This window comes from Jaculus jaculus, chromosome 16 (assembly GCF_020740685.1).
Source record: "Jaculus jaculus isolate mJacJac1 chromosome 16, mJacJac1.mat.Y.cur, whole genome shotgun sequence".
NCBI classification, from domain to species: Eukaryota; Metazoa; Chordata; class Mammalia; order Rodentia; family Dipodidae; genus Jaculus; species Jaculus jaculus.
The window spans coordinates 748,824-761,553 of NC_059117.1; the positions used below are offsets into that span (position 1 = coordinate 748,824).

The 12,730-nt window shown below is 40.2% G+C and overlaps 1 protein-coding gene across 1 annotated transcript in view; it reads left to right on the top strand.

Annotated features, from left to right (window-relative positions):
* The first annotated feature begins 6,394 nt into the window (after nt 1-6,394).
* Nucleotides 6,395-12,730, top strand: part of Vps41 (VPS41 subunit of HOPS complex) — a 160,264-nt gene continuing 153,928 nt past the window's right edge. The window contains exon 1 of the mRNA XM_004668846.3: nt 6,395-6,441. Coding sequence (XP_004668903.1) covers nt 6,421-6,441 — 21 coding nt within the window. The 5' untranslated portion in view covers nt 6,395-6,420. The remainder of the gene's footprint in view (nt 6,442-12,730) is intronic.

A 12,730-nucleotide genomic window follows, 5' to 3' on the forward strand; every position in this document is an offset into this window, starting at 1 on the left:
ACCAGGCTCAAATATAAACATTTTTTATTTTTTTATTTTTGAGGCATGGTCTCACTCTAGCCTAGGTTGAACTAGAATTCACTAATTTTATTTTATTTATTTGCAAACAAAGAGAAGAGAGACAGAGGATGGAAATGCCAATATCTCCAACCTCTGCAAATGAACTCCAGATGAATGTGCCACTTTGTGCATCTGGGTTTGTGTGGGTAATGGAGAATCAAACTTGGGTCATTAGGCTTTGTAGCAAGTGGCTTAACCTCTATGCCATCCTCCATTTCCCTGTTTTTGTATTTTTAATCAAGGTATATCGTAGAGAAATGGTCTTTTACAAACATACCTAGACATCAGACTCTCACTGAAATCAGATCCTGTTTCACAAATAATATTTGGATCCAAAGGCAGGATGTTCTTAAGTATTTTGTTTCAAAATTTTGATTGAAAATGAAAGTCCTTATGAAATAATACATTTTCTTGGCACAGCCAGACACCTGGATTATGAACAGATTGAATTCCTGCTTTAAGTGAAAAAAAATTGGTTTTGTGCTTTTCTGTCAGATATATGAAAGAAGTTCAGTAAGTGGAATGCACAAACACAGTCTCTGCCTGAGTCCACTCAATCAGGTGTTCTTTGAAATAATTGTTAGTGATAGATACAATAGGAATCTAAAGGATGAGTAAGAATTCCTCTCAATTATTCCAGATCACCACATAGCAGTATTTTGTAGATCCTTACAAAGCATTTTCTGATATTTACAATGAACTTTTTTTTAATATTATTTATTTATTTATTTGAGAGCGACAGACACAGAGAGAAAGACAGATAGAGGGAGAGAGAGAGAATGGGCGTGCCAGGGCCTCCAGCCTCTGCAAACGAACTCCAGATGCGTGCGCCCCCTTGTGCATCTGGCTAACGTAGGACCTGGGGAACCGAGCCTCGAACCGGGGTCCTTAGGCTTCACAGGCAAGCGCTTAACCGCTAAGCCATCTCTCCAGCCCTACAATGAACTTTTATGACAACTGAGAAGGCTTTAGTGATCAAGTGATATCATTTCAAAATATTTTCTTTTTATTAAGTAGAACCTTTGTATGGACACATCATGTGTTGAGAACATCATTTCCCTCCTCCCTGCCCCCACTCACTGAGGGCCATCCAGTGTGATTGATTGCTGGTATTCCCCTATGGGACTGTGGGATGTGAGGACAGCAGTTAGCCATTGTAAAGGGATGAGGGGCGAGCAATGCCTCTGGACATTCTCTTCCACTCACTGGCTCTTACAATCTTTCTACCTCCTCTTCTGCAAAATTCCCTGAGCTGAGGTGGGTGTGTTTTAAGTCTACTTTAGTGTTGTGCTCTCAGCAGCTTCTGGATTTCTGTTTTGGTGTGTTTGAGTACCCTCAATGTCTGTCTCCATCACCCTGGTGGTGGTTGTCTGGATCACTGTGGAAACAGAACCCTTGCTCATTTCATCAATTCCTCTGTGGTTTCACCTGAGTCCTGGCTGATGTGCAAGGAGTGTTTTATCTCCTTGGTTCTCACTACCTTCTGTGAAAACAGATTCTCCACTGGAGGATAAAGTCAACATAAGTTAAATGGGATAATTATTGTTAATTAAGAAAAATTTTGATGTGTGTAGCCTCTCTTTTGGCCAAAGACCAATGGGAGTTTCTTGTTGGAATCCATGATCTTGGGTCCCATAGGATTCTGGCTTGTCTTCCAGTTCCAGATACAGATCCCTTTCCACTAAACATATCTCTTAGCCAATCAGAGACACATTGATTACCCACTTAGGATGGGTGCCACAATTTCACAGGTGTGTACGTCTTGTCAGGTTAGCTATTTTCATATAGCACTGTCCCCAGCCAGGATACAATATTGTTGGCCATTTTCCCCCAACAGTTCATGTAGTGCTTTCCAGCACTATAAAGGCAGACAATCTGGAAACTGGCTTCCTTCAGGATTTCCTGTGGATCTCTCAATGTTCTGTGTTCTGTCTTGATTCCCTATTCAGGTCTCTGACCCATTTTTTTTTTAGAGGATTAAAAAAATACATTGCTTAGATTTTGTGAGTTCTTTGTAGATTTTAGTTATTATGCCTCTGTCAGTGGCATAGCTAGTGAAGTTTCTCCTATTCTGTGGGTAGTCTCTTGACTCTGTATATGGTATGTGTATTAGTCAGGGTTCTCTAGAGGAAGAGAACCAACAGAATGAATTGGACTAAAAAGGGGATTTACTAAATTATCTTAAGGCAGTCCAACAATAGCAATCTGCAGACCTAAGAGTCAAGGAACCTGGTAGCTACTCAGTCCACGTGGTTGGATACCTCAGTAGTCCCAATCCAGCACTGAAGGCCCAAATGCTTCTTGGAGAGCTGGTGCTCTTCAGTCCACCCTGGTCTTTAGTCTGTGCTGGTCTTCAGTCCACATGGAAGGCAGCAAGCAGCACTAGCAGCCAGATGGGAGGAAAGTATTCTTTTCTCCCAGTGCTTCCTTAGATAAAGCTTCCATCCAAGAGGGGCTGCCCACTCTGGGAGAAGGACTTCCTCCCTCAGCTAATCCTTCCTGGAAGCAACCTTAGAGACCCAGCCAAGAGGAATGTCTATGGATACCTAAACAGATCAAGTTGACAACAAAACTTAACCATCACAGTCTATTTGTCTGATCCAAAACTATTTAGTTTCATGAAATCCCACTACTTGAGTGATTGTTTCATAGGGTATAGTTCAGGAAGTGTTTCCTAGTCCTATATCATGGAGAGTTCCTCCGATTTTTTTCCAGGCAATTAAGAGCTTCAGGTAAGGTGTTTAATTCATTTGGAGTTGATTTTTGTGCATGGTGAGATAAGTAGGTCTGGTTTCATTTTCCTACATGTGGCTATCCGATTTGTTCAGCACCATTTGTTGAAGAAGCTGGTTTTTTTTTGTTTTTTTCTCCAGTGTACATTGTTGGCTCCTTTGGCAAACATAAAGTAGCTATAGTTGCTTGAAATAAAGCTTGATCTTTAATTCTGTTCCATTGGTTTATATGTCTGTTTTTATGTCAGTACCATGCTGTTTTTATTACTATGGCTTTGTAGTATAGCTTTAGATCAGGTATGATGTTTGCTGATAATATTTGTCAATATTTGAGGCCTCTTCCATTCCATATAAATTTTGAGATTACTTTTTCTATAACTGTGAAGAATGATGCTAGGATTTTCATTGAATCTGTAAATTGCTTTTGGTAGAATTGCCATTTTTACAATATTTATTCTACCTATCCAGGAACATGGAAGATCTTTCCATCTTCTCATGTCCTCCTCAATTTCTTTGAGTGCTTTTATATTTTCAGGATATAGGTCTTTTACCTCTTTGGTTAGTGTTATTCCAAGGTATTTGGTTTTTTTGGTCTGACTATTGAAAATGGGACAGCCTTGCTAATTTCTTTCTTTGTATATTTGTCCTTTGCATATAGAAAGGCTACTAATTTTTGTGTGTTGATTTTGTATTCTGCTACTTTGCTAAAGGCATATATCACCTTTAGAAGTTTTGTGGTGTAGTCTTTTTGGGTCATTTATGTATAGGATCATATCATTTACAAATAGGACTAGTTAGACTTCTTGCTTTCCAATTTGTATCCTTTTACATCTTTCTCTTGTCCCATTGCTTAGGTTAGGATTTTTAATACTATGCTGAAGATCAGTGGTGAGAGTGAGCACTCCCTCTCTTGTTGTTGATGTTAAAGGGAATTCCTTGAGTTTTTCCTCATTAAATATGATTTGGACTTTGGATACTTTATATATAGCCTTTATTATGTTGAAATATAAATCCTCCATGCCTGTTCTCTCTCCAGTGTTTTGTTCATGAAGTGATGTTGTATTTTGCTGAAGGACTTCTCTGCATCTATTGAAATGATCATGTAGTTCTTTTGTTTAACTTTATTTATGTGGTGTATTATGTTCATTGATTTCTGTATTTTGAACCATCCTTGCATCCCTGGGATGCAGCCTGCTTGATTGAGGTTGATAATGTTTTAAATGTGTTGTTGAATTCAGTTTGTGAGGATTCTGTTCTGGATTTTTGCATTTAAGTCCATCAGGGATATAGGTCTATAGCTTTCCCTTTTTCTTGTATCTCTATCTGGTTTTTGTTTCATAGAAAGAATTAGGGAGCATTTTCTGTTCTCTGATTATGTGAAAAAGCTAGAAAAATTGTGGTTTCAGTTCCTTGAAAGGTTTAGTGGAAATCAGATTAGAATTCATTGAATACTGCAATTTTCCTTTTGGGGAAAATTTTCAATCTCAATGCATGTACTAGGTTTGTTTAGGAGATTTATCTGTTCTGGACTTAGTTTTTATAGGTGATATGTGTCTAGGAATTCATTTATTTTCCCTAGTTTTATGGAATAGAGCTTCTGGAAATATGTCCTGATGATTCTTCCAATTTCACTGATGTGTGTTGTGACCATTCCCTTTTCATTTTAATTTTGTTAATTTGAGAACTTAATTCATTTTTATTTGATTAAATTGGCCAGGGGTTTATCAATCTTGTTATTTTTTCAGAAAACGAATCAGCTCTTAGTTTCATCAATTTTCTTAATTGTTTTCTCAGTTTCCAATTCATTAATTTCTGCTCTTATCTTAATAATTTCTGTCCAGCTGGAACTCTCAGGGATTTAAATTTGTGTGTATGTGTAAATTTGGCCCTGCCCTTGCAATGTATTCAGAGGCTGGAGGTTGCTTTCATGCCCGACCTCATATGTGCACCTCACTTGACCCAAGGTTTCTTGGTCTGTATTTTTGCCCAGCTGTACTTAATAATAATAGTAGTACTTGAAGTCTATCAGGAGTGGTGTTTGCTCTTTGGTGTCTAGTTTTCTGCAGATCTAAGAAACTCTTGGATTGCGCTCTGCCTTGGGTGGTTAGATGCCTAAAATGACCAGTGGCTATGTAACTAGCAGGCTCAACTTGGGATCCTAACAAGGCTTGGTTGGAGATTGTTTAGGCCCCATGGAGAAGTCGCATGTGTGAGATATGATATTGACCTCGCTTCTCAGCCACTGAGATATCACGGGTTAAACAAGCAATGGTTTGAGGTTAGAGGAAATACAGAGCATGGGGTGTAAGATTCCCGGGGGAGGGGGAATCTTCCGTGGTGGGAGACCCGCGCCCAAGAACCAAGACCGAGCCACTGGATGCAAAGGCAAGAGGCAGCTTTATTGTTTACACAGGCGCCTGCGGGCACTCCAGTCCTTCGAGAGGCTGAGTGCGCCGGGCAAGGGGAAGGGTCTCTTTTTATAGAGTTAGGGAGAGCAGAAGCAGGTTTACAGAAGCAGAAGCATGATTTCAGTCCCAGCACTGGTTACTGGTTACTTATTAATAGACTTGGAGTCGGTGGGGATCCTCTTTTTTTTTTTTTTTTTCTCTTCTCGGAAGCATCCTGACAGGGTTATCTATAGTACATTAGGCGGAGTTTATGGTCATGCCTGTCTGCATCTGGGGGTCACAAGGCTGTCTGCATCTGGGGCTGTTTTGGGCTCCTGGTATTTTTCCATGGGTTTTACAGGGGTATATGGCTTCCTCTTAAGTCAGAGTCAAGTTGGGCACAGGGAACCAAGAACCACAAGAACGCATTGAGCACAGCTGCCCATTGTGATGAACACCCTGTGTGGGTTACCAGGTACCTGACAAGGTAAAGGAGAAAATGTCTGCCTTTAGGGAAGAGCCTCTGAATTCATATTCATAATTCCAGAAACATATGGAGGAGGGGGCAGTTTATCTAAAGGATGGAAGTAATTCAGTGGCTTTACAGGCCATGTGCCAATGACCAGCTCACACTCTAATGTTTAAGAAAGCCCTCAATGAAGTAATAATTAAACAATAGATATCTTGAAAACACACTATTCACATGCCCAGAGATTTCTTTTCAAGTAGTAAGTTGTGTGTGCCAAGTATTTGTTGGGAGTATAAATTGTTCTCTAGCTTTCTGCTGCAAAGATTCCTTTATATTCCATCAAGTACCTTAGGAAGAGGGTGAAGTGGGATAACAACTATATTAGACTAACGGGCTTTTGATAATCATCACAGTCTTTGGCGTCAGACAGGGCCATATTATAAACTCATTCATCCAGCTTTACAGTGATCCCCGAGGTGCAATGCTCAGTACAAGCGAGCATTGTAGAAATGGCTGGAGAGGATTAAATGCAAAGCTGTGATATACAGTAAGTAACTCCAATAACCCCAGAAAGAACAACAATAAGATAAATGACAGCATTAAACCGCAGTCGTGTTCAGATTACCCAAAGCAGCACTCCTTGGAGTAGAAAGGAAGGCCAGCGCATTCCCACGGAGGAGGAACCGGTCTGGGAGACTAGAACTACATTTCCCAGAAGGCGCAGCGTCGGTCCCCCTCGTTTCCGGACCTATCATGTGACTCTGGCGGCAGCATGGCGGAAGCAGAGGAGCAGGTAAAAGCTGCCGGAGTACATCGGTGGGGCGGGTGGGGCGCGGCGGCCGAGCGGAGGCCGGGGCTGGGAGCTCGCGGGAGGCTGTGGCTGCGGCGTCCGTCCACGCGGGGCCAGAACTGCCCGTGCTCGTCCCGCGTACATCGGGACCGCCGCGCAGGCTGGCGGGGGCCGTGGGACTGGCGGGCGGGCCGGGATCGCGCCCAGGGGCCACACTTCGCCATGGCACCTCAGTTCCATTATATATATATATATATATATATATATATATATATATATATATATATATATATATATATATATATATATATATATATATATATATGTACATTAATTTTTTTCCTCACAAAGTAACTGATCTGTGAATTCTTGTAACACAGATAGGATACTGTCACCAGAGACCTTATTTGTTAAGTGATTTAAAAATACTTTAAATTATTTATTTGAGGGAGGAAGGGAGGGAGAGAGAGAGAGAGAATGGGCATTCCAGGGCCCCTAGCCACTGCAAACAACTCCAGACGCATGCGCCACCGTATGCGCCTGGTTTACTTGGGTACTGGGCAATCTAACCTGGGTTCACAGGCAAGCGCAAAGCCACCTCTCCAGGCCCCTGCTAAGTGACTTTTACCATTTGCATTATGTTTTACTTACAAATAGTCATTTTATATGTGCCGATAATTAAAGGGATTTGACTAGGTGAAATTTTGGATTGTCACTGTAGTAACAAGTCTCTTACCTCACACTTGTGCAAACTCCCTTGTCAGTTCTCGCAGCGCAGGATAAAGGAATGCCCTTAGAGCATAACCATTGCATGCTATCATTGCTTAGACTAGTGGCAAGAGTGTTTTCACACTTAGTTTATCTTCATTTTATTGTGGTTTGATAGAAAAACACCAGGTTCCCTAAGCCCTTAAATCTTGTGTCACAGAAATAGAGTGTTGTCCTTGCGGTTCCTCTCCTATGTGGAAGATAAACTGGACAAAGCTGACATAAAAATATATAGAAAAATTAGGAAGATAATAATTACTTGTGTTTACACAGTGCTTTCAAGTAAAAAAAAAAAAAAAAGCTTTTTCCACAAAGAAAGTGATCCCACCCCAAAAAAAGTTCTTTGAGGTAAATGTTCTGATATTAAAAGTCAGATCATCTCACATCTTACCCTTACAGTTGCCTACTTGTCCTGCAGGACCTTGTCTAAGCCACCCTTTCCATCTTTCCTTATTCATTGTCAGCCATACTGCCTTTCTTACTGTTTGTTCAACAAACCAGGTGTGTTCCTACCTCAGGGCCTTTGCTCTTGTTCTCCTTTAGTACCTCTGGTATCGGCAGGGCTCTTCCTTCATGCTGCTGTGGAAATGTTCTTGACTGACACTTCCCTTGAACATTCTTTGAAGCCATCTTCCCGTATTACTGTCTATTATGCTTATCATTATTTCCCATACTGTTTTATTAACTATTTTTTTCCTGTGTAAGTTTTGTAACTGTCACTTTAACAAAGCAAGTTATACGGAAAGACATTGTCTCCAACCGTATCCCCAACACTCTAGTATTGCTTGATATTTCATTTGTGTTAAATGGTTGAGTTTAAGCACACTGAAATTTAGTCAACTTGTGGACCTTTCTCAGATTTACAGCTTAGAACTATAATAAATCTGTAATCTTGTAGCTCCTGACCTGTCACCACCACACACTGTTTTTAAAGTGTGCTAAAGAATGTAGAGTTAGCCTTTGGCATCTTAATGATGTTCTTTCGGTCGTTATTCTAGCTGTGGCACTTTCACAGCCAGTACACTATTGCAGGGAACATTTTATTTGCCTTCCTAGTGTTTTTAAAAAAGACTAGAGGTCTATTGTCAGTTCAGAAAAAAAAAAAAAAAAAAAAGAAAACCAATTCCCAATTGTTCTATTTTTACAAGTAAAACTATAAGATAATTTTGCCTGCATTATTACTCTTTGAGGACTAATGCTGATTATGCTTTTCTCACTCTGGAATGGATTGGTACATTTTACATTTCTCAGTAGGAGCCCATTCAAATATGATTGTAGACCTTTGTCCTGCATTATTTTTAAAAGATGGGGTAAGCAAATGCTCGTTTTGCCATCTGGAATCTTTTTGGAAATTGTGACATATTTGCTCTCCTGCGTATTTCAGGAGTTGACATGTGCATTAAATGAACTACTGTGACAAATTATAGGGGAAGGCAAAGAATGCTTTTTTTCTTGGCACCGTGTTCTGTAAATCCAAGGCCAGAAACACACAGGTGAACCACTTGGCATTAATATTTCCCAGTGTTGTACTCTGTGGTGATTGTCTCCCCTTTAATTTTATGAATAACTAAAATAGCGAAATCTGCATTGAGTTAATATTCTATATAACAGCTCATGGTCTTAAAGTTACTGTTTAAATAGTAAATCATTTGAAAGCCTTGATTTTTCTGATCATAGTAAAGGTACTTTGTAAAAGGAACATTAGCATTTTATAATTCACTAAAAGAACTAATTCTCTGGATTCTGCCTAGAAAGCCTGTAATCAACAGTCTCATTTAATTCCAGAATAATTTATAGTTGACTTTCATAATCACAGAGGCCCCACAGTATTTATCATACCTTATGAATAACATTCTACTTAAAGTGGTTGGTTGTGTATTTGTCTTAACTCCTGCAGATCACTGAGACCTCAGAGTGTCTGTGTCTACCACAGTTAGTACTTTCCAGATGCATTTAGTAAAATGTCTAAATGAATGTATTATGAGAGTATATCATAATTAATTAAATTCTAATTTAGGTCCAGTAGAATTTGCATGAAATTTCATCCTTTTCAAAACTGGAATATTACTAATGCAAGTGTAGTGAGATCACATTCTCTAAGTTCCTTACTCTTGCCACTCCAGGTACCCTTTCATCATCTCTACCCAACCAACCTTGAGCCATCAATAAGAAAATTTTGCATTCAGACTTTCTGTTCTTTGGTTAGATGGGAGAGTTTCTACTTTGAATTCTTCTCTTACATTTTGGACATTAAAGATTCTGTCTTTTTTTATTTTTATTTTTGCATGTTTTCTGATGGCATGCTCTGTGGTTGTAAAAATCACCCTGACCGTAAAAAAGAAATCAATCATATTTCAGTGCCTCAGTTTTCTTGCCTATAAGTTAGGAATTTACCCTTGAAGACTCTTGTCAGTGTGAAGTGAAGCATATCAAAGATGTTAGGTTGAAATGGTCATCAATAGGACAAAGATTAATCTTCCCAAATTTGTTGGGGAGACATAGGTTGGGCTGCAAAAAACAAAAAATAAAAAAATGTAGTTTAGAAATAGCCAGTGCTGTTTTACTTATATCTCAAGTTGGCAATTTGGGAATAAAACAGCTAAGGCCCTGAGCTGGACTGCAGGGTAGCATTTTCCCTGAGGGCTCCCTTGTGGGTTTCATTGAACTTGAAGTTGATAACTGGGAATTGGAAAACCATGACAATAGTGGCTGAGTTGGGCCAGGGCTGTCCTGAGTAGAGGCAGTTCCAGAAGGAAAGCCTCATTAGGCATCACAATTCAGGGCAGGCCCGTGACTTGATTGGGCGTGCCCAAGTGGAGGATGTGGGGATGTAAGATGCATTCCATCTCTACCATTATGACTCAGCTCCAACTGAAGTTAAACAGAAATACTGAAACTGTGTAGACATCTAATGTGTGTGTGTGTGTGTACACGTATGTGCATGCCACGGGGCAGGGGAGGGGTGAGTCAAAAGAACTTCGGGTGTCTGTGCTCCTCTTCCGCCTTGCTTGATGCAGAGTCTCTTGTTCACCGCTTTGTTCACATTGTATGCCAAACTAGCTGTGGGTCAGCTTCCAGGGGGTCTCCTGTTCCCGCCTCCCATCTTGCCACAGGAGCACTGGGAATATAGATTCTGCATTCAGCTTTACAAGGGTTCTGGGGATCTGAACTCAGGTCCTCATGTTGGTATGACAAATGCTTTATCCATGGAGCCATTGCCCCAGCCCTGTATCTGGTGTTTATGAAGTCAGAAATGCAGATTTTTATATGAAAGTCTGTTATAAACCTCACCCAGATTAGACAACATATGTAGGGCACACACAGACCTCATGCTGCCATTTTGCCCCTCTGGCACGGATGCACAAGCGTGTGATCTCTTATAGAGCTTGCCTAGTGTGACAGGCGGGTCATGGTTGTGGGGAGGGCATGGGAAAAAAGCTGGAAGTCTCTTGGGGTCACACTGGAAATTGCTTTGCCTGCTTTGTTGGGAAATCTGAAATCAGTTCTATTTGTCAGGCAAGGAGACTATTGAAGGTTATTCATGGAATGCCATACATTACTCTGACCTGGCTTTGGGGCAGATACTCCAGGTTGCAGCTGATAGCGAGGTCATAGGTCAGGTCACAGTGTAGATGCCATAGGGGCAGTTTTTTGTATAGATGATTTGCTTTTGAGACAGTGGTTTTCAAGGAAAGGTTCATTTCAGCCTGCTGCTCAGACTATAGGTCTACACTGGGTGTCACTTGTGGCTTCTAGCTCATCACACTTTTGCTTTAGCCAGAAAAGCAGTTCCTAAAGCTGTGCCTAAATTCTTCTTAGTGTTTTAATGTGTGATCAGTGGCATCTAGTACTCTCCTGTTGAGCAACCACCACCCTAGTTGGTCCTCAGGCCCATCAGGGTTAATGTTTTTCTGGAAGGAGTAGCCAAAGGTCTTAGAGAGAACAGCTATGGGAAATAAGAATATAGATGCAGTTTATTGGTATAGTCCATTAAAGCTTTGTTTTGTCAGTGTTAGTAATAATATTCAGGGAATCTCATGGATAGAAGCTATATTATTAGAAATAGTTAAATTCAACTTCTCATTATTCTGACTTTAGGGGTTTGGGTTAGGGGATGTCTATTCAAGTCCTCTTTAATTTTACATTTGGCTTTAAGTGGTACCAGGGAATCCAACTCAGTTTGTTAGCCCTAACCACTAAGATATCTCTCCAACCCCTTCTTTGCAAATTTTTATGACATATATGATTTTCATTTTATCCATAGATTGCCCTTTCATTTTGTTTCCTTTGCTACAAAGAAGCTTTTAGTTTGATGGGTGCTATGATGCCATTACTAACTTTCCTTTGCAGTGAAATGCTCTAACACTGAGCTTTAGCCTCTGACTTTATGTTGTAGGCTAAGCTTTCTGGGTGATACCTGCGGCCAGTGTCAAGTAACAGTTCCTCCAGTTTTATGATTTTATGGCTTACCTTTAGAAATTTTATCCTTGTTTTATTTGTTTAAGGCAATGTTATTCCAGCCTAGGCTTACTTGGAATCTGTACGCTAGGCTGGCCTAGAACTCACAGCAGGCCTCCTACCTTAGCCACCTGAGTGCTGGCATTACAGGTGCAAACCACCACAGTGGGCCTTATTTTATCCACTTAGGGGTGTGTGTGTGTGTGTGTGTGTGTGTGTAGGTGCATGTATAGTGTAAAGTAAGGGTCTAGCTTCATTCCTTCACATATTTGAGACTCAGTTCCCCAGCATCATTGTTAGAGAGACTGTCCTTTTCCTAGTGTGTTTTCTTGGAAAGTTAGTTGGCCATGTGTGTTTTGTATGACTTCTAGGCCCTATTCTGCTAGCAAGGTGCCTATTAATATTAAAAGTGAAGTGGTCAGGATGGTCAGAGTACTAGAGCTGTGAACTGGATGGTTAGTGCCATGGACAAATGGCTTGTCATTGTGCACGATATTCACCATCTGAGCAGATGGCAAATGTTAGAAAAGTTGGGCTGTTTTCATGTGTTTTTCAGGTGTAAGAACAAAGTTATTGTAGTTTCAGGTCACTGAGCACTTTCTAAGACCCACAGTCACATTAGATTAAGCAGGCTGCTTGGAATGTTGAGGTGCTCTTCACTGTCAGTAGCATAGTAATAATGTTCTCAATTGCAGATAACATACTAATTTTACATAAGATCTTTGAAAGCAAGGACTGTGTTTTCTATAAGATAGTACTCTGGAGGGCACCTGCCTCTTACTGTGCTCTTATTGATTATTAATGTATGAAATAAAACTTTATAGACATCAGGTTTTGTATTATCTTACTGTCCAGCTGAATTCAGGAAAATCAACATCTGACTTTCTTGAAAACTTTTTTTTTTTCCAAAAAAATCTGTTAGATATAAAATGCTGTTGCCTCAGATTTTGTTCTTGTTTACCTCGTAGCTTGTTGTGAAATGCCTACGCTGTTTATTTCCATTGATATCTATAAGTACGTTAAGTAAATCTTCATTTTGCTGACCTTCTTGAGGATGTATGCTGTC